Source organism: Pezoporus occidentalis, unplaced genomic scaffold, assembly GCF_034315485.1.
Source record: "Pezoporus occidentalis ecotype Australia unplaced genomic scaffold, CSIRO_AGI_Poc_V1 ctg117, whole genome shotgun sequence".
NCBI lineage: Eukaryota > Metazoa > Chordata > Aves > Psittaciformes > Psittacidae > Pezoporus > Pezoporus occidentalis.
Genome location: NW_026912961.1, coordinates 368,750 through 389,407, shown reverse-complemented (window position 1 = coordinate 389,407; position 20,658 = coordinate 368,750). Strand labels below are relative to the sequence as shown.

At 41.3% G+C, this 20,658-nt stretch overlaps 1 protein-coding gene across 6 annotated transcripts in view; it reads left to right on the top strand.

The window, feature by feature from the left end:
* Positions 1-20,340, top strand: part of AOPEP (aminopeptidase O (putative)) — a 191,473-nt gene extending 171,133 nt beyond the window's left edge. For 5 of the 6 annotated variants that reach the window (XM_062640274.1, XM_062640266.1, XM_062640259.1 and 2 more), the window contains 2 exons: positions 14,019-14,105; positions 16,715-18,132. In XM_062640274.1, coding sequence (XP_062496258.1) covers positions 14,019-14,105; positions 16,715-16,855 — 228 coding nt within the window. In that variant the 3' untranslated portion in view covers positions 16,856-18,132. Of the gene's footprint in view, positions 1-14,018; positions 14,106-16,714; positions 18,133-19,631 lie in introns of those variants that run through there. The other variant, XM_062640245.1, reaches the window with a different exon arrangement.
* Positions 20,341-20,658: the final 318 nt, after the last annotated feature.

The window sequence follows — 20,658 nt, the reverse complement described above, 5'->3', positions numbered from 1 at the left end:
AGTCCAGCTGGAAGTCCAGCTGACTGAGGAGAACTGGGATATGTTATAAAGCAGCTACAGTTGCCATCAGACAGTGCACTAGGATAATAGAATTGAAGGTGTTCTGGGTTGTTTTTGTTTCCTGTCTTTCTCAGGTGGCTATTTTGTGCAGATACTTGATTTATTCAGTATCTAGGATTTGGCAGAACATGGAGAGTTGGTCTACCTGGAAAGTTTCTAGTTGCTGGTATTTTCTGCCTAACTGGTCACACCTCTTTTGGTATGATTGTGCACCATTATCTTGTTTGATAGGCTGTTGAAGATGTTCATGTAAAAAAATTGGATTAGTTACAAGTATCTAAAGGTGTCGTGGTTTAAACCCAATCAGGTAACTCATTCACTCACTCTCCCCCTTCTTTCCCTCCCCCTACTCTCGGAGGGACGGAGAGGATAATCGGAAAGAATGCAACTCCCACGGGTTGAGATAAGAACAGTTTAGTAACTAAGGTATAACACAAATCACTACTGCTACCACCAATAATAATAATGATAAAGGAAATAACAAGGGAAGAGAATACAACACCTCACCACCAGCCAACTGATAACTTGCCCCCCCCCCCCAGCCCAACCAGGCACCGACTGATACCTCCTCCAACCCTGCAGTCTCCCAGCCCTTCCGGCTACCTCCCCGTTACATCCTGGGCATGACGTGCTGTGGTATGGAATACCTCTTTGGTCAGTTTGGGTCAGGTGTCCTGTCTCTGCTTCCTCCCGGCTTCCCCTCCTCCCTGGCAGAGCATGAGGCTCACAAAGTCCTTGGCCAAACCAAAACATCATTGTTATCAGCTCTGTTCCCAAGCTGAAAGTCAAAACACTGCACTGCACCAGCTACCAAGAAGGAGAAAAATGACTCCTGCTGCTGAACCCAGGACAAAAGGCAACACTGGGAGTTCAGGGTAACACTGTTAACTAGAGTGTTATGGTAGTCTGTTAACTCGAACTCTGTGATTATTTCCATTATTTCTGTTCCAATATCTTAATTGGTCATGGAGAGGCCTGTAATGTGTGCGTACACAAGACCACAGGACAGATGAGTAGCCTGCAGAATAATAAAAAAGGGCAACAGGGAAAAAGATCACTGAGGCTGTAGGAGAAAGGCAGTGCATGTGTGTGACACTTTCAGTCCTATTCAAGACTTGAAAACATTTCTGCATGTATGTTTTACTTGTTGCTGAATTATCTAAGACCTGAAGATAAAAAGTACATAATGTGTATGAAGCAGACAGTTTTATGGTGTATTTCCCCAGACTTTTCACCCTAGAGTTAGCTTTTCTTTCGTTCCAACTGCAGGCATCACTTTTTAAAAATATCTTGCCTGAACAGCGTATGTAAAGTTGCTTTGTTCGTTTTCCTTGTCTCAGCAAGTTGGCTTAAGTGCTCTTCACTTACATAATGCTTTCCCTTATTCTGGATCACAATGTGGTGTATTTTGGGGAGAGAGGAGAGGCTATAACTGTTTCTGCAGAAATATCTGAGTGAAATGAGTTAAGATCATAATATCGTCAGTCATGTGGGTGGCATAAAGCCATTCTTACACAACTGCTTTATTGTGTATGAGGTCTGCCCATGAGACCAAGGCTATAAAAGTGGTGGCATCTTGTTTCACTGACAGAAATCCAGTCATGCTAATACAAACCATATAGGGTATTTGGCATACTAAAAGTGGTGAGAATTGTGATTAGGACAGAATAACTTTGATTCACTGATCTTTTGTAGCCCGTGAAAATGGCAGACATGGAAGTACAAATGAATTACAACGCAGTATCTGTCTTGCCTCTTCCCGGCTGATGGTGACTGCATTGAGCTGAGTGCATTCTCACACTGTGTTACTCAGCTGTCCTGCTGGTTGTGACTGGGCATTGTTGGAAGGCACCGTTACGGAACTGAGCTCTGTAAAGTGCACTGTAACACTGGGTGGGAAAAGGGAAAGGTCAGTCCACGCTTGCAGGAGGAAAAGGCACTTAGTGAGCTTTCCTGTCAACATGGCCACTGGGCTAGTCCTCCTTTGGGGTAGGGGCTCAGGAGCAGTCTCCAGCTTTTGAACGAAATTAGTAGTGTGTTGTAAATACCTCCATAGGCTTGTCAGTCATTCTTTACTGGACCAGGGAGCAACAGATAGGTGCGTTTCAGGTAGTGGCATTGCAGCCAAACAGGATGATCCACGATCCTTGTCTTTAACTGATGTCATTATTGGTATGAACCACCAATTCAGTAGATGAAAAACGTAACAGCTGATGACTACGTTAAACAGCTGATGACCACGCTACAGGACATTACTTCCATCAGAAGATAAGTGAACACAATTTTTTGTTTCTGCAAAAGTAGTTTCTGTACTTATTCCATATTCAAACATGCAGCTTATTATCCAATCCCTACTCAAGTCAAGAGATGCTTTAATTTGCATGAGAGTATGCTTTGCGGAACTTAGCAAGCTGCTGTGAAAATTTGTCATGGATGCAAAATAAATTTCACCTGCTTCTTCCTTTCTTAATGTTATAATCAGAGCATTGCTGCAGCACTAAAGTTAGGTAATATTTCACTGAATAATTTTTTCTTACAATTGAATTGCAATTAGCAATTAAGTGTTTAGGAATTAGGAACTTAGAAAAAGTTCTGTAGAGGAGTCAGCCTGCATGCCAGATTTGTTTCTGGAATAAATCAGGTTTGAGGTTTCTATACCCCACCATTACTGAGGCAGTATGTTCATCATATGGAAAGAAAAAAAGAAGACATGTGAGGGTTTGTGAAGTGAAATCTCTGTACTGTTACCAGTCTGATGCTTTTCACACTCTTCCTCACAGAAATACTGATTTTGTTTCCCTTCTCCTGATATTTCTCCTGGCTAATACTAGCAAAGAAAATCTTTCCCATTGTCACTAGTAAAGGGGCTAATTTCAGCATACAGCAGATTATCCTCATCTCCTACAAAGGAAATACATTGACCAGAGCAGCAGTCACTTGACAAAAGGTTCTCTGTGATCTTCACGTGTTTTGAGTCTTCCCCCTCAAATACTCTTACTATGTTGCACCTGAATGCAGTTTGGAGGGTCTTGGCACAGGTGGTGTTGCTATTACTATTGGTAAAGATCGTTTTTCACAATCCTGCATTTGCAGGAGCTTTGAAAAACATAGCTTTTAGGACTATGTACTTACTTCCCAAAGGTGAGGCCCAGATTTCAGTATGAGGCTAAAAAAGTGGAACACAATGAGGGAAAAACATTTCCAGTAAAAGCAGTGGGAGTCGTGCACTGCCTCATGTGACTCTGCCTCATGTGGCTGTCATAACTGAGTGAATGTGCTGGGATGAATTTGTAAGACTGATCAAAGGATAATCTCAAGTAGCGATAATTTGGGTTTGTTTTGTTGCTACATGCAAAGTATGGGGGCTTTTCCTGCCACTTCAGAACAGAAAATCCCTCCATAAGCATTAGCTCTCTGAAGGGCATGATCAGAGTACAAGATTTATGGAGGACTGGAAATAGCTTTGCACCAGTCAGCACTCCTGAACCCACGCTACTCCAGGAGCCAACAGCAGTACGTTTGTTCCAAGTGATCTTGCTCGCTGCTGGGTGGCATTAACATGAGCTTCCAAGCCCCTTGTGCCATTACTTATCAACCTGTATTTTTCTAACTGGTTTTGGGCCTATTTTCCTCCTTATCTGGCAGGCCAGAATCTTAACTTGAAAGTGGGGGAGCTGATGGTAAGAGAGAACTGAATCTGGAATTGTGTTGGTTTGGGTTTTTTTCACTATTTATCCAAAGAATCCATGGAGGAAGGGATTTGTGCTGGTTCCTGCTCTTCTGTGTCTTGTTCTCTGGAAAGCAGAATGGAGTCCTCTAGACCTCTGAAATCAATCCCAAAGGTGGTCTGAATTGGATGCAGCAGCTTTATATGAAATTATATACAGTGTTTCTGTGTAGGACAGTACAAACCTAGCACTGTAAAACAAAACACCTGTCCTTGTCATGAAATTCAAAAGGCTACTCTGCTTGCATATATATGCAGGCACTGTCATAGGAGCCAGAACGACCAGGAGAATGTAGTTTTAAAAATATAAATAAAAGCTCTTAGCTATCAGCTGTAGTTATTTTTGTTTCATTATAAAGCTGTAGGCATTTTTGTGCTTGTGTGGTGCATCTGTTTGGTTTTTTTTTGTTTCTTGGGGGCTGGTTTGTGGTGGTGGTGGTAGTATTATTATTATTATTTCTAAACGAAAATAAATTGAAGGTGTATTTTATTTAAAATAAATTAATGTTGAGGCTACATCCAAACAGCTCATTTAGTACTTTTCAGTCCTGCATAAAAGCTGACTGTAGATGCAGGTTATGCCTGGATAGGACCACAGAGTTGGAAAAAAATCTGCTATGCCATAAGTCTGTGAGGTCTAAATAGTGCAAGGAGTAGGACAGTTCAAAACTGCTTAACGTAGCTGGTTCTGACGTCACTACCTTAGCCACACAGATCTAGCCCCACCACTCAGTCACTGACTTAGTATTGTGTGGGTAAAAGTCTGCTGTCCTCCTTTCAACTCCGTGCCATTTAAATACCTTTGGGGTTACCATGTCCTGGAGAGGTATTTCTTTGTGTTCCACATGGTGTATGCATCATCCTAAGCAGCAGTGGTCACTGTTTCTGGAGGCAGGGGATAAAAGAGGAGAAGATGACTCAAAATCTGAAACATGGATTAAAAGCTAGATGTTCTAATTTCAGAAATGGGCAGGTTTCTTCTGAGTTTATAAGATCAATATGTATTTCACTTAAGAATTTTTGCTGGGGGTTGAGTCAAAGGGGGTGTGTGAAAGTGGTGTGAAAGGGCTTTGCCTTTAGAGTCAAAATCTCATGTTTAATTGTTTTGAAAACTGGAAGCAAAGTGTTAAACTACGCAAAATTGGAAGGATGTGAACACAGGCTGGATAGGTTGCCTGTGACCTAAACTGTGGAAAAGCCAGGCAGCCACGTTGTTCATTGCCTGGAATTTGAGTCTCATTTTCATATGGAGCTCCAGATCCTGTCTGTGACAGTAATCTTGCCTGGAAGTCACAAATGTTTGGACCACAGGCACTGTGGGAGGCCAAAGATAAAGGGAAGGCGCTTTTTCTTGCCTCTAGTTAAGAAAGGGAAAAGATAGAGTGATAGAGAGTGGGGCATAAGTGAAGGGGATAGCTTATTGTTGCCTTGATACTTGCAGCAGTCGTTCCTTTTGCTGAACAGAAGTTGTAATTTAAAAGTAATTGGTAACAGACAGTTGGTGGGCTTGATCTCAAGCTCTTCAGGGTTGGATTTCTGCTTCAGATGTATGGGTGTTTATGTGCATTTTCCCACTACAACATTTGGTTTTATAAGCCCGCACACTTTTATGTGCATGTATAAATAGCTTGTGTTGAAATACATATACTCACACTATATGGATAAAAATGCTAGGCAGACTTAGTCCAGAGACAGCCAAGAGAGGCACTGGCGATGGAAAGTGTTTGAATCACTTGTGATGTTGATAGAAAAAAAAACCCTATGGTGATACCAGATACTCTAGCCGGCTAATTGTAGGTGGGCATTTCAGTAGGGTGTCAGAGAATGTGGATGGGGTTATATCTGAGATGGAGAGGCAGTTGTGGTGATGCCTTTTGGATGAGGTGTCAGCTGGGATGTATGCATCTGCTCAAGCCAGCCTTACCTTGTGGAAGTTAGGGGGTTTATTCCTGCAGTACTTATTGGTATGGGCTGCAGTGTGAGGTTGTTTGTACCTGGGGCTGGGACCTGGTCTTCCTTTCCCTGCCTCAGAGGCACAGGATCTCCAGGCCCACAGTATCCTGTCGTTGCTCGCACATGGGCTGTGCAGCTGTCCTCACCAGGGCACACAGCAGGGAGAAGGGACAAGTGGGGATGGAGAGCGGGCGGCAACAAAGCCCTAGGAGCACCCAGCAGCCCTCAGCAGGGACAGGAAGGTGCAAGGCACGTCAGGGTAAAGGTACAGGCACAGGGCTAGTGCTGCAGGGACTCACCCTGCGCTGGCGCAGAGTCCAGCTGGGACACCAGAGCTTCTCCCAGCGCCAGCAGTGCAGGGAGGTTTGTGGCACTGCCTAAGCCTTTTTTTCTCCTAGCAGCCAGAAGACAGCCCTGCTCCTGAGGGCCAGCAGCACTGCAGGAAAGCAGAGCTCAGCACACATATCCAGTGACATGGTTTGAAAGATAGCCTATGACATCTTTTCTACCATCTCCATCTTGGTGCAAGCTGTGAACGACAGTAATGCTCCAGCATGCTGAAAAGAAATACTGGAAAAACAGGGAAGGGGAAGCATTTTTTTCCAGTATAAGTACTGTATTTATGTTTTTAATTAAGGCTTATTTTTAAAAATCTTTGTTTTCCAAATCAAGTGAGTTCACGTGCTTTGTTAAACATTTCCTTACCTCACATGCACTATGAAGTTATCACAGTACCTTGATGCTAGTAGCCCCCTTCTCATCTAAACATGCTGTGGGGCACTGTGCTATCGTTGCTTTGCTGATACACTGTAAAAGAAGAATGATAACGGGAGGTCAAATCCTGTTGTGTGCCTGTCTCCTGTTAGAAAGAAGGAGGAAGGGCAGGCTGAGGAGCACTGAGATTACAGAATTGGGCATCCTAACTGAGTCACTTATTCACAGTGACAGCTTTGACACCAGAAGAGAGGCATTGCCTGTGCCACCTTTGAAGAAGGATTAGACATGGCTGCTTAGTCTCTTGCTTTTTCTGACTTTCGGAAAATTCCTGTCTACTAACACAGATGTCCCTGATTACAGATGGGGCCCACACAGGGACAGAAGTTTCTGGTCTGTAATTGGGACCTCTCTGTTTGTGAACCTGAGATGGGAAAAAAAGGACATTTGTCTTCTCCAAACAAGTCCTCAGCATGTGCTTCACTGCCAGCAATGAATCTTGTCCTGAAATGCTGCCCTTTGGTCACTATGCCTTTCTGAACACAGAGAGAGCAGCAGGGATGGGATCTGCTCTGCTTGGATGTTCCTAAGCAGCATGTGTTTCTGTATGCTTATGCAGAAAAGAGCCTCCATGCTAGCTGTGGAGAAGCCGGTGTTTTATTTGGAGGTGGAAGTAGAGTTGTGTTTATGGTCTGCGATAGCTGGAGGAGAGGTGTCTGATCAGGTTGCTATTAAGCAAGGCTGTGGTACTACACTGCATTGTGTAGAACTGGGTGAATGCTAAAAAAGGATCATACAGTTGGAGAGGAGGTAAAGGATGGGAAAGAAATACATGCCCATAAATCACAGTTAAGGTGAGAAGGTTCAAGCCTGCACCTATTGCTATTGGGGCTTGCACAGCTATGGGAGCATGCTGCCTGACCTCCTGTCACACTTGTGCAGTTACAGCCTCAGATGCTGCCTTTTGTCCCACAGTCTGCCGTTGACCATACAACAGGATTTGGTTTTTTAAGATTTACTATACAACTGTTTTCTGTTACTAAATGGAAGCAGTTGCTGCATGAGCTCTACCTGCACACAGCACTCCATGTTGAGTAGAGGGAGAGACAGAGCTTGCAAGTCCCTGTTGCAAGTTCCCTGTTGCAAACACCTTTTGTAGTATGCAATTGTTTGATCTGTGCAGAAATACGAATCAGAAGGAGTAAAATGAATTCAGGAAGTAGGGTATTGCTACAAATATTACCAAAATCTGAAGTCTGTTATTCTGCTAAAATTACACTTTTAAGTTGCTTTTTAATGGGCTGGTTCATACTCCAGGTTTTAAAGTATTTAGACCTCTAGATAATCCTCCTCAAAATGACAGGTTCTGAGAAAAATTACTTCAATTGACCAGATCATTCTTACCTTAGTTTCCTGAACGACTGTGCTACATTTTGCTGCCTTGTCAGTGGGCTGACATACTTGCACTGTGGGATGAACATAAGGAAAGGAGGTTGTCCAAGGTGGCAGAAGCTGGGACAGGGCTTACTGTACAGTCAATGATGTACTATACGTGATGAGGCTTAATGAACTCAGTCAGCCTCAGGACCAGCCGCCCCTATACCAAATGAACAGCAGTTCCTCTGGTACTCAAAATGAAAAGCAGCATGATGGGGGGGGAGGGGGTGGAACTAGATGATCTTAAGGCCCTTTCCAACTCCAGCCATTCTCTGATTCTTTGCAGTATTGTCACAGGGAGTGCTGTGAGGCCGGAGAGATAACTTTGGCTATGAAAATTCTGTGACGTTTTGGTCCAGAGTACAAGCTCAGTTAACCTGTTAGACAGCTTCTTTGCTCAGTCTCCTGACAAACACTTGGCATATATAATGATCACAATTGCAGAATCCTTGTCAGAATGATGCATCCATTCTGCTTGTATCCAGTAGGCTTTTGGCTATTGAGTACATTTTTTGTGACTGCCAAACTGATACTATGTCAGCACAGTTGAAACACACTTGGCTGTTTCATTGCTCCTTCCTAGCTGCTTTAGCATCTGATCGTCCCTGATGTTCATGAAGCCAAATTTGCATGCTAAAGCATGCTTATACTGTGGCATAAAAGATAGGAATACCCATTTGAAATTGACACTATATAGAATGGAAAGTCAGTGATGGAACTGACAGGTATATTGAAGAGTAACCATTTCAGCTTTGACAGAGGGAAAAAATTAAACTATTAAATGCACTTTAAATTTGACAATTCTTGAACTGCAATTCTTCCATTTTAAGCAATTGTAAAACCTGGGGTTTAGTCCAAATATTCATCTCTGACAACAAGCATTATTTCTTAATTACCTAGGAAAATGCTGTAATATGTGAATCAAATTTATGTGTAGATAGGAAGAGACTGGAGGTAAATGCTTTCAGATGGAACAGAACAGCACTGTGGTGCTCTGGAGATACTAGCTTCCTTCTTGCTAATTTGTAGTAGCATAGCTTCGTTATTCAAAAAAAGTTTCTCTGTATCTTTTCCTTTACAAGTTAGATTGGAGCCTGGCTTCTCAGATTCTTCAATTAACATTTAAGATTCAAGGTGTTAAAAAATATCTTTTTTCAATAGAGTCCGAACCTGTGTTTTATAAAGATCAAAAATGCCTCCTACCTTTAATAAAGTTTCCATTTTATCAGACAGTAACTCTTACTGTATTTCAATGTATTTACCCCATTTTCTAACATCTCGAAGTATTTGCTTTTGTTCAGTGATTTAAATTTGTTGTCTCATGGCGCCTTTTAAATTGGATCCAGCTATTAGCAAAATGTACTCATGTTCCCTGAAGCTAGTGTCCCATTCTGCAGACCAAAGGCATAGTAAAAAGGCTTAGCTTTTTTTCTCCCTTTAGTAAAGGCATGGTTTAAATTACTTGCTTTGTAAATCTTACTTGTAGACCTCAGAAGTAAAATATTTAATTTTTTGCGGTATATATATGATGGAGAACATTAGTAAGCTGGATCATTACAGTATAAAATATAAAACTTTCTATGAGGATATTTGTTTTAGGCTTGTCTGATTGTTCATGTGTGGAAGGGGAGAATAATATGGCCTATGCAAAGTAATTTATCACCTGGGTCAAGAAAAAAGTTACCACTTTTAAGATGTGTTCGAAATAGTTTAAAATATTTTTGCTCAGATATGTCACTGAGAGCTTTCCTTTTGAAAGTCAAGCCATATATTTGGTGCCTTAGATGGGTTTAATCAGTTAGCTTCAAGCACTGTTTCCCAAAAGGCTTTGACCCAGGTTGCTAAAACAAAAGGTCTGCCTTAGAGGTGGGTTACTATTATATTTCAGTTAAATAATTTTGCACAACAGCTTGTGTTGTCTGAGAACAGACTAAGTCAGCATAGTTAATCTTGGTTTCTCAACATCTTCCATGCACTGCCAAAATCCAGGTAATGTTTGAGTTGCAAATACTGTTGCTCTATATTATGTATTTTTCTTAAAATGAAACTAAAGGATAATACAGGACCATTGGAGTTGTGTACGTTGCTGCTTCTAAATTTGGAACACTCTATCTGACAGCAGCATCCCTTCAAGACATTTCATCTCAGTGCTTGCCAGTACTTAGATTATGATGTGGTTAATATTTATGAAAATGTAAGAGATGGGTTTCAAATGTTGTACCCAAGACAATGAGCGTCTCACTGTTCTCCTAGCAATGAACTGTGCCTCAGAAGTGCACTACTAATATGGGCTGTGTCTTGAAAAACAAATCTTCATTTAGCTTAAAAAGCTGGTAGTGGAGATGTTCACACCAGCTGTAAAAGCAGGGCAGGAGGGAATAACAATTTCTAGGCAATGAGGACCCACCCACAACAAACCGGAATTCCCAGTGGACCTCTATCAACCCGTTCACCTCTCCCCTTCCTTGGAGTACTGGGCGTCAGCCACAGTCTTGGAAGGTCAGTACTGGAGGCTGAGAGAAGAAACTGCATTTCCCAGTTTGGCACGTGGGTCCCTGCAGCTGCCAAACCAGTAAGAGTGTGTGTGGGTAGGAGGACGGTTGCAGGTGTTGCTTCACATCCAGACAAAGTTGTATGTGCTTTCTGCCAGTAGAAAGCAGGAAGGATTGCTGTAAATTGCTTTTCAGGTTCAGTTTGTATTGTTTATGGCGTTCCCAGCCAGAACTACATATGGTATGCATCTCCGAACCATGCAGGAGAGCACCGCGCCATGTGTAGAAGATTCAGAGAGGAGTAATGAATTCCTATGTTTGCTCCTGGTAGGAACAGAAAAACCAAGAGAAGCATATACAGGATGCGGTATGGTTAGCTCAGCCCTACCACAAGCTACTTATTTTCCAGAATTTCCTTTTGAGACTGGTTTGTTAAAAGTGCCCGTTCACATGACTCATTCATTAGGCTGTGAAGCTGTGGGGCCCGTTTTACTTTTCTTGATCTAAGCACTGGCTGAGGCATTGGGAACTGATGGTTCTTTTTCCATCCTTATGTGAATAAAATTCCCATGTTTGTGGTGTAAGCCTAGGGCATGGATTATACTAGAAAAATTACTTATTTATAGTGCATGTACCAGAGGAATGACTTTGTTTGGTCTAGGTGCAGTTTGTGTTACATGGCCATCTGAGTGCCACACTGCATGGGGCGTGTGGGGGACAGGAAAGTAACCGATACATATGTTCAGTCCAAGTAGCAGTGAAGATTTCAGTGCCAGCACTGTGCAGGTCACCCCCTGCCCCGTTTCGCTCAGAGCCATCTTCAGTTTCTGTGCTTTGCCCACTGAGTCCCATATGAGACAAGGGAGAGCTGGTGGGGCCGACCCTCCTCCTGGTTTTGCGGCCCTTCGGCAGCAATTGGTTCTCCTGCGGCTTGCTTTGCCACGACAGCATCTGGGCATTTTGGAAAACGGGACAAACGTGTAATCTGAGGATAACAGAAATGCTGCTTCTGCCCCAGCTGGAGAAGCGCCAGCATGTCAGGTCTGTAAACATGCCAGGATTTGTGCTTTCCCTGGGAAAGAAGGGGGGGAAAGTGAACGAAAGAAAAGCGTGTGCTATCCCAGGCCTCACTCAGCAAATAAATACTTTTCCTTTAAACTATTTGAAAGGACGAGCCCTGTGGAGGAAGGAAAAATTAAGGGAAGAGACACAGCTCAATTGTTGAGTGTTCTCCAAAGCCATTAGGATTCAGATCATCAGGTCATGATACAAATGTAAGGCAGACATACACGACATTAGATGTGAGGTAGTAGGACCGCACAGATGCCTTCACAGGAAGAACTTCTCCTCTGCTTTCCCTGCAGCTATTGCAGTGATGGGGATGAGCTGGCTTGTGCACTATGCACCAGGTCCCTGCTTCTTGTCAAAAGCACTCAGAAGTTTAGGCCCTAAAGTCTTGTGACCTCTTAACTTAGTATCAATAAATATTTTAGGAACTGCAGGGGCAAAACCATCTTCATCAGGAGGTGTGAAGAGAGCCCCACCCCAGAATGCTTTATAATGTGCTGATGGAATATTCTCACTCATGGTGCAGTTTCAGACACAGAAACTGGGCCTGATGGTTCACCTCCTGAATAAGTGCTGTAACTGATGGACCATGAGATGTAGAAGAGCAGTGATCCCAGGAGAATATCCAGTCTCTTTCTCCTTACGTTTTTCATACATGTCATGAGAATACATAAGGATTTTTTTTTAATATGTGCAGAATAATGTGTATCAGATGAAGATATACAGCCTTTAAAATGTGCTTGTATTCTGTTTGGTTCACTCACTCTGTGGATGAGAGAGGCATATGCTTTATTTTTGAGCCTTGAAGGTTTGGTCCTGGCATGAAGCTGCTCGATATTATGAGAAATGCTCTGTAACAAAGCTGGATTGCCTGGGAAGATTTACTAGTGAAATGTTTAACGTCTGCAGGGAGAAGAAGCAACTGGGCAGGGTTTTGAAGGTTTACATTGTGGATATGGGCATCTATAGCAAAGTGAGATGAATCTTGGAAAGCCATTTACTTTTGTAGATTTAGTGCTGGTTCCTACTTGGAGGAGTCTTAACAGCTCTTGTTTTGTCAGCAGAAACCTTCAAGAGACTGCTTTCATTCCCTACCATCCATTGCACTGTAACTGTTCAGGATCTTACATGCTGTGAGTGCAAACTCCACACAGCCACAAAACCCTTCAGTATTTTATTTCATTCGTAAGTGGTGTTCAAACTTTTCATTGAAGAGGTCAGCTGGAAAGAGGCATCAGGTACCCAAACAAGGACTCTAAGACTCTTCACAACCTGTGAGCATTTATCGCTTGTTAATTATGCTAATAGGATTAACATCTAATTACATGAAGTCTGTGAAATTTTTTCCTGAGATGAAAAGTTGGCAAGGACTAGGACAAGGAAAGTATTTTTAAATACTGTATCTCGGAGAACAATATACTTCAGTGTGACATTCTTCCCTCCCTTTCTGGCTTCCCTTCTCAATGTTACCAGTAAATCTGTCATTCAGAAAAAGGTACATGTTCAGTTACTCAACATGAGCACAATTTGGAATTGGTTTTGCAAACTGTTAGAACTGCTAACACTTTACTGTGACAGGTTATTGTTACTGGGTGCCCTGTCTTTTGAAAGATGGTAAGAAGGATTGCGAGGGTGGGGGAGTTTTATTGCATGTAACTGTTTTCCTTTATAATCAGTGCTGAGCTACGAATGGAATATAAAATGCTAGGCTGATCACTGCTTACAACTGAGGAAGCCTTGCTGGAGAGTAAGATGACACGCCACAGAAGTGGCTAAGAACAAATCAGAAATCTAAACACAACAACAACGAAAAACACCCACATCTAATTAATGTTCACCCTACTTAAAAATGTTTTTCAGTTGTGATTTGCTTGTAAATTTCCATGCTTTTCATTACTGTATGTTAATAACTGTTTTTGTCAATGCGCATTTGGTAGAACAGCCCAGCATTTTAAGTGCTTTGCAAGGTGCTTAAAATCTCTTACTGTCAAAGATAGGATGGCAACTGTGTTTTGTTTAACTGAAAGCTCCCTGTTTCATGGTTTTATATCTAACTCTTACCCTGGCATGGATTTAATATCGGTACAGAATTATACTTAAGCCTTTTTATCCCTTGGACTATACACTTACATAGGGGAAGTTATCAGTTGTATCATATGTCTCTTCCAGATGTTTCCAGTGCTAATCTCCTCACCCTCCCCCCCCTTCCATCAGTATAAAAGAAACCACCTCCAGCCTAACTTAAGGGAAAAGAAATCAAGACTGAAAACTGTGGAGGTGAAGATGCTGCAGATCTGTGCCTGGAACCAGGAGTTTGTCATTAGGCATTCTGGGTTTCCAAAGCCTGGGCTTGCGTGTGCAGAGTGCTGCACCAACCGGCTTACCGACCGGTGTTGAGAGGCACCTGCCTGGCTGCTGGGGGTGGGGAGACAACCCACAAAAAAAAAAAAACCAGACCCAACAACAATGATGAAACAAAACTGATTAGAGATGTATCCTTTATCAGCATGTGCGCAGATACAATACAGTTTGGGGGATTTTCTCTAATATTTCTTTTCTTCTCAAAGGTTCGGCATCGGTGGTGCGAGCTTATTGTTAAACACAAGTATGTGCCTGGGTATGAAGATGTTGAGAAATTCCTCAGAGAAGATCAGGTCAGTTACATTTAATTAGCCCTTTCCAAATAATCCACTTTTGACACTCTTAGTGTGAAACTAAGAAGATTATTTAAACATATTTCCTTGCTTAAATTTGTCAAATACTGAAATATGTATTTAGATTTTGCCTCTTTTGCCCTTAAACACTGTAGTTCAAGGAAGTTTATTCAACCTCTCCTAAGCATGCTGATCCTCTAGTAAGTGGTGTAATAGGGAATATTTTCTCCTCTCCTCCCATATTATGTAGGGTAGAAATGATGCTAGGAAGATACTTCTCAGCATTGGTTCCTGTTTTAGGATGACAAAGGCAAGTATAGCTCTGAATGTTAATGCACAGATATGAGCTAGGTGCAAAGAAGTCAGTGCTGTGCTGACTTCAGGTTTTCAAGATGATGTCCAGGAGAAGCACAGCACAGTGATGTACATCCAGAGAATGCAGGCCTGTCCATGGTTAGGGAAATGTTACTAGAAGATTTTGAAGGTCTTGAAAGGCTGGCTGCACATGGCATCTTTACTACAGCTTTTTATTTACGGCATTATGGACTTACAATTCTAATTGCACGTCTGCCTCGTTCTTTCTATTTCACCTTATGTATTTTTATTCACTATGAACTCTTACAATTCACTGCCTAGAATGACTGTTATATATTTAAAATGTATGTATGTAAAAAATAGCAAGATAGGTCAAAGTCTAGGCAAGATATTAATGATTTTACCTTTTATGTTGACAACTAACCAAGCCGTTTACAGCCAGTGAGGTTTTTGTGATTTCAGGCAAATATGCTTTGTCACAACAGCGCAATAAAACTATTGCAGTCTTTCTTCCAGTTCTGTAGTATACCTTCTATTTATATCTCAGCCAATAAACAAGAGCCAAACATCCTGGCAAGCTCTCTCTCTTAAAAAAAAAAAAAAAAGGCATAAACCAACATTCTTTATGAAAATAAGGAGTTGTATAGATTGTGCGTATGTCCATCCTATGAAAGGATGGAGATAACCATAGTAGAAGCTGTGGCGGAGGGGGAATCCATGAGTTCATAAAGCCAAACATACTGACTTGCATTATGTTTGGAACAGATACTATGCCAAATAAAGACTAATGTTTTCTGCAGTGCAGGGACATGATTCTTGCAACTTTTTTTTAAAATGTAATCTTCAGTATGTTTCATTTAATTTACTTACCCCAGCAGTGCATGCAGTTTATGGCACAACCAGCTTCTGGAGTGACTGCAACTCAAATCAGAGCACTTGCATGGCCTTACTGATTGTGCAAGATTTAGCTTTTTTGGAAATCTAGGAAAAAATGCAAATATGACTATTTTCAGGTCTGCAGAAACTCTGTGTGTTTACTGCTTGTTAATGTTTAGGCTTGGGGCGAAATTATTAACACTGGGTAGAGAAGGTAATTCCTGTTTGTAACAAAACTCTTAACATTTTGAAATGCTCTATGAAAGCAGCTGGAGCCTAGCTCCAAAGCTGTGTGTGTGTGCCTGGTGCAGCTGCAGATGCTGGAAATGTGAGCTCTTGGGTCTCTGGGAGGCAGAACACACACTTAGGGGATTGGCAAGGAATCTGGCAGGTTTCTACCACTCTGGGATTTTTTTCTTTAATGTCAGTCTTTGCTAAACTTCTTCCCTTCCTACTGAAGCTAATGTTTTCTAAGGATTACCAGCAAAGGTAGAAATTGTGGGCAATAGTACTAAAAATTGGTTTTTTTCAGTGCTGTCCAATTTTTTCCTCTTAGGCAAGTGTCCAAACAGTAAGTACAACTGTAAAAGTCAGCGTGCTAACCTGCTAATATTTTGTCACATGTATAATCCTATTTTGATAAATGGGGATTAACACTTACTGAATTTCTGTAATTAGGAAAAAAAAAAACATTGTATCATCAGAACAAAAGGCAATCCCCTGTTAAGTTAGGCAGTGCTTTGCTACCTGCCATCGAAGGGCTCCAGACTTCACCTCCAGGTCCCCCATTGTCTTTCTTGAGAGCTGCTATATCCAGAATGAGTACTTAGGAAAAGCCTGCTGCCTTATCAAGCCAGAATTTGTGCATGTTCAGGCCATACCTCAGATGTAGAGTCTGAAAGACAGAGATGACTGAGTTCAGTTCACATCCAGTTACTGCCAAATGGGAATTTTAGAGTGGACTGTTTCAGTTGATGTCCTCTTCATTCATGTGTGTGTAAAAATCCCAGTTGGACAGAAACTATTTAATGGAAGGACAAAGCTGTTTTCTTAAGGGGCATTTGGAAATATTTGAGGTGGTGGATAAAAGAATACAGATTTCAACTTGAAAAGTAGAAAGAAAAATGGAGTGAGAAAGCATTTTCTTGTCACGACATTACATATACCCCTTATATTAGTATCCTGTTCTTACACACTCAATACAACATACAGACAAGCATCCTTAGGCTAAAGAGGTCCAGAGAAAACTACTTGTTTGGGGGGAAGGGTAAATGCTCTAGAGTAAATGCTATTTTATGTATTTTGGATTGTCTTATTTTGTTTTGAATTAAATGAGTACTAGAAGGCCACTAGAATGAAAACCAGCAAACTGGTTATTACTGGTGATAGGATGCCTGTGTATTGTGTTCCTTTTTCAGGCAATGGGTGTGTATCTCTATGGTGAATTAATGGTGAATGAAGATGTGAAACAACAAGAACTTGCACATAAATGCTTTGCTGCAGCGCGAGAACATATGGATGCATCCTCAGCCAAAGTGGTGGCAGAGATGTTGTTCTGAAGAGGTGATTTTTCTTTTTAGATTAAACACCCTGGCTTTGCCTCATGCTGAAATAAGGTGCAGATGTAATAAATTTTGGCACACCATAGAGCTTGTGGCTGCTTTGCTCGAGAAGTAACTCTTGTTAAAAGCGTCTTGCTTTTTCTTTTTTTTTTAAATTCTTTTTCCTATTTTTTTAATTCCATCTGCTGTAGCAGTGGGTTAGATAATTGTAGACCCTAGCTGGAGAGCATGGAGCATGGCTTTGTTGTAAACTTTGCAATGGACTGTACAAGAGGCAACTGTAAGTCTGAATGGCCAGAGCAGGCCAGGCTTCACCTGCAGTTGTTTCCCATTCTGTATTTTTAACTCCTCTCACAGAAATTGCAGTTGTGCAAGGAGCATTTCTGTTTAATGAAGCTGCGTGTTGACTTGATAGGCAGCAGTCTTACAATGGACACATGAAGCTTTGCGCTTGGAAGCAAATCTGAATCATGTGAGAACAAGCTGATAATTCAAATGGCTTTGTGTTAAGAGTAGTGAGGCCTTTGAAGACGGGTTACGAGGTAAGAAGAGCAACCTTAACATGAAAAAACTGCTTACCATCATACATAATCTGAAATTAGGGGGGGAAGGAATCGCCAGAGAAAAAGCAGAATTGCAAGAAATGTTCATGGAGTAAAGATTGCTGCAGGCTATAAACTGGTAATTTGCAAACATATTCTCCATTTCTCAGTCTATTTGAGTAACTAGAGGTAAGCTTACAGTGTCTGTACATGCATGTTTAACACACAGCCAATTAGGATTGGTATGAAGGTCTCTTCCAGTACAGCATACCTCAGATTTTTGCTTAATGATATAACCCAACTGACACTCTGGTTGCCTTGGTTGTTCACATAACTTTATAGTTGATTTATGGTATCAAAATTCAGGCATCTGAATTATCAAAAGCATCAATTTCTAATGGGTACTGAGCAGAAATCTTCATTTTCTCCCATTCAAGCCTGTACATGTAGCAGTACTTGTAGTGAACACTTGAATTTGTGATGTTTATTTTATTCATATGAAATATAGCAGATGATATATACCATGAAAACAAGTTTGTTTATGAACAGCCATTTTGTTCTTTTGTATAGACAAGAATTATGCTTGCCAAGAAAATTTTCAACAGTTTTTAGTCTAGTAGATGCCTTCAAGTGTCTGAAGGCCAGAAACATGGAGATGCAGTTTGTTCTGGCACTGTGTACTAGGAACTGTCTTAGATATTTCCTTCAATAATAAAATAAAAATCAAAATTTGCACAAGCTTCTGGTGGTGAGTATCTAGCATGGGAAAATTATGTGGTGATATACGTGTTAGGAGTAGTTTAGAATTGCCCGTTTGGCCTTTCAGACAGACTAGAAGTCCATGGTGAGCTATAACATAAAATCTAAAGATACTGTTATGAGTACAACACTGTGTGTGACTGCACAGCTTTCTTTTAATGTTGTGGTTGTTTGGGTTCCTGGCATGATGATTTGTGACTTAAGATTAAAATCACATTGCCAGGGATTACCACACAGCCATAACCAGCTCCTCGTATGAAACTCAGCATAACTGCCTGATCTGTGCACAGTGTGAAATCTGCCCTGTCCGTAAAACAGGAAGGCAACAGAGGACAGCAGCAGATGCCTTGTGGAAGAGCCTGCTCTAATAATTAGCTACACCAAGACAGGAACCTCTCTGGCGAGGTGCAGAGCTTAGCTAATTGGTGAACAGTGATTGTTTCCCTCTTTGTTCACAGTGGCTAAGTTCTACACCTGAAGAGAAGGGTTGAAACTTCGCTTAATGTCAGCTTGTGCAGGGCAGAGAGCATTTGCTGGCTGAGCTGAATGGGCAGATTTACAGTGAATGCATGTGTGTGAGATGCAGGATACCAAGGATAAGAGGCAGAGATGACCTGGGGAGGACCAAAGACTCTTGGCTTCAGTAGAGAATAAACAGCACTCGTCCAGTTCTCCATCTGACTGCAGATGTAAGGCACTGCTTACAATAATTTGGTTACCATGCTTTTCTAAATGTGAGAGTAAATAAATGTATGTGACTTTAACCTGGAATTGTCTATAAAGCTTTGTTTCATAGTCTTCTCTTTAATGGATGCTGTCATGATCTCTCTGCAGTTGTAGGTTAGCACCGTGTGTTGTTTGCATGAAATTCTGGCAGCTCCAATTGGAAACAACATACAGCTGCTGCTGTTGTTCCAGGCTGTTGATGGACCCGTCCTCCGGTGCCTACTGAGCTGATATCAGTTCTGATTTTACACACTGGCTCAGTTCAGCAGGAACAGGAGTCGAGCCCTAGAGCAAAAAAAAAGATGTACCTTTTGTCAGAACCTTTGAGAAATATTACTGTTTTCTCCCAAAACACGAATCAGTATACATTATGTGATGTCCTGATGTTAAACATTAAATGGCCCAAGGTGGAAAAACTACCTCAGTACTATATAGACAACTGTTGGCTTGAGATGAGAAGGTATGTGGATATGTAGCATATCACACAGTATTGCTCGGGTAACTGACCGCCAGCATTATTTTCAGAGTAACCTGCTAATAACCTAGCAAATGTGCTTGCAGTGTGAATCTTTGTTTTTCCCAAACCTTGTTGTGGCAGCTCTAGAAATCTAAAGAGATCATTGTAACTCTGTAACCACAGTTGCGTTCTACTGGTAACTCCAATTAGAAAGCTGCGGCAATGAAGAATACACAGATAGTCCTTTATCGTGACAGACTAATAACTTTTACTGCTGTTTCTGTTGCAGGAAAGATGACAGAGAAACTCTTTTTAATAGATCTCCTACTAAACCCTGATGGTACTAGGATTTCTTTGACCCAAGACATCAAAGAAGGGATTATGTGACTGCTAAACAATCATCTGACAGAAACATTTACTTCTCAGTATTTATGCCTTCCAGAGGCTCACTGTACCCAAGACAGCACGCATACAAAATGAACTACACACAGACACATTACTGTGGCTTTAGGTTGTTTTTTAGTGCAAAAAAATTGGGGTTTATCCTTGCTCTTTGGTGAAACAAACATTCCAATTTGTAGATGCCAGGGACTCTTGATTTGAATAATTTCATGCACTTCAGTAATTTGGCTAACATTAATAATCCCTGAAATTCAATGAAACTATATTCTGTACTTAACATTTTGTTTAAAACCTTTATGCCAAATTAAAAAAAAAACAATATAAAATTAGCAGGATTTGGGGTGGGTCTCAGGAAATTAATTGGAAGGGCAGATACCTGTGAAAAGTGACCAGGTATCATCCTTGAACTACAGAAAGCACAAAACCAGCATTCTCTCTCTTGTCTTGTTTAGGTTAACTTTTACCAGAAATGCCAGACCTTCCACTTTCTGAAATGTCTTCTATACCCCTGTGGTGCTCCTTTTTTGCACAGTGATTATATCGAGTGTAGATCTTCTTTCCTAGGAACATACTGCCCCGCTGATTAGAAAACATTCTAATTGAATTTAAAATTGCAGATTTCTGAATGCACTTAACCGTACACTCTTGTTTTACATCAAATACTCCTGTAAAAATAAATACTTTTTGCAAGTATGTCGAGTCTTTCTGTTGCACAGTGGTTCAACATTAATTTACAAGTTTAGGAAAAAGAATGACCCCAGTTCTGCTTTTGCAGTAGGAGAGAAGCAGCTGAAAATCATTACTTAATGGACAGTAACAAGAAAAATGGAAGGCAGTAATTCATTTTATAGTTCTGGTGGTTGGAGCCTGCCTCAACAGCGACTCTGGTCAAATGGTACAGCTCTTCTTTACCT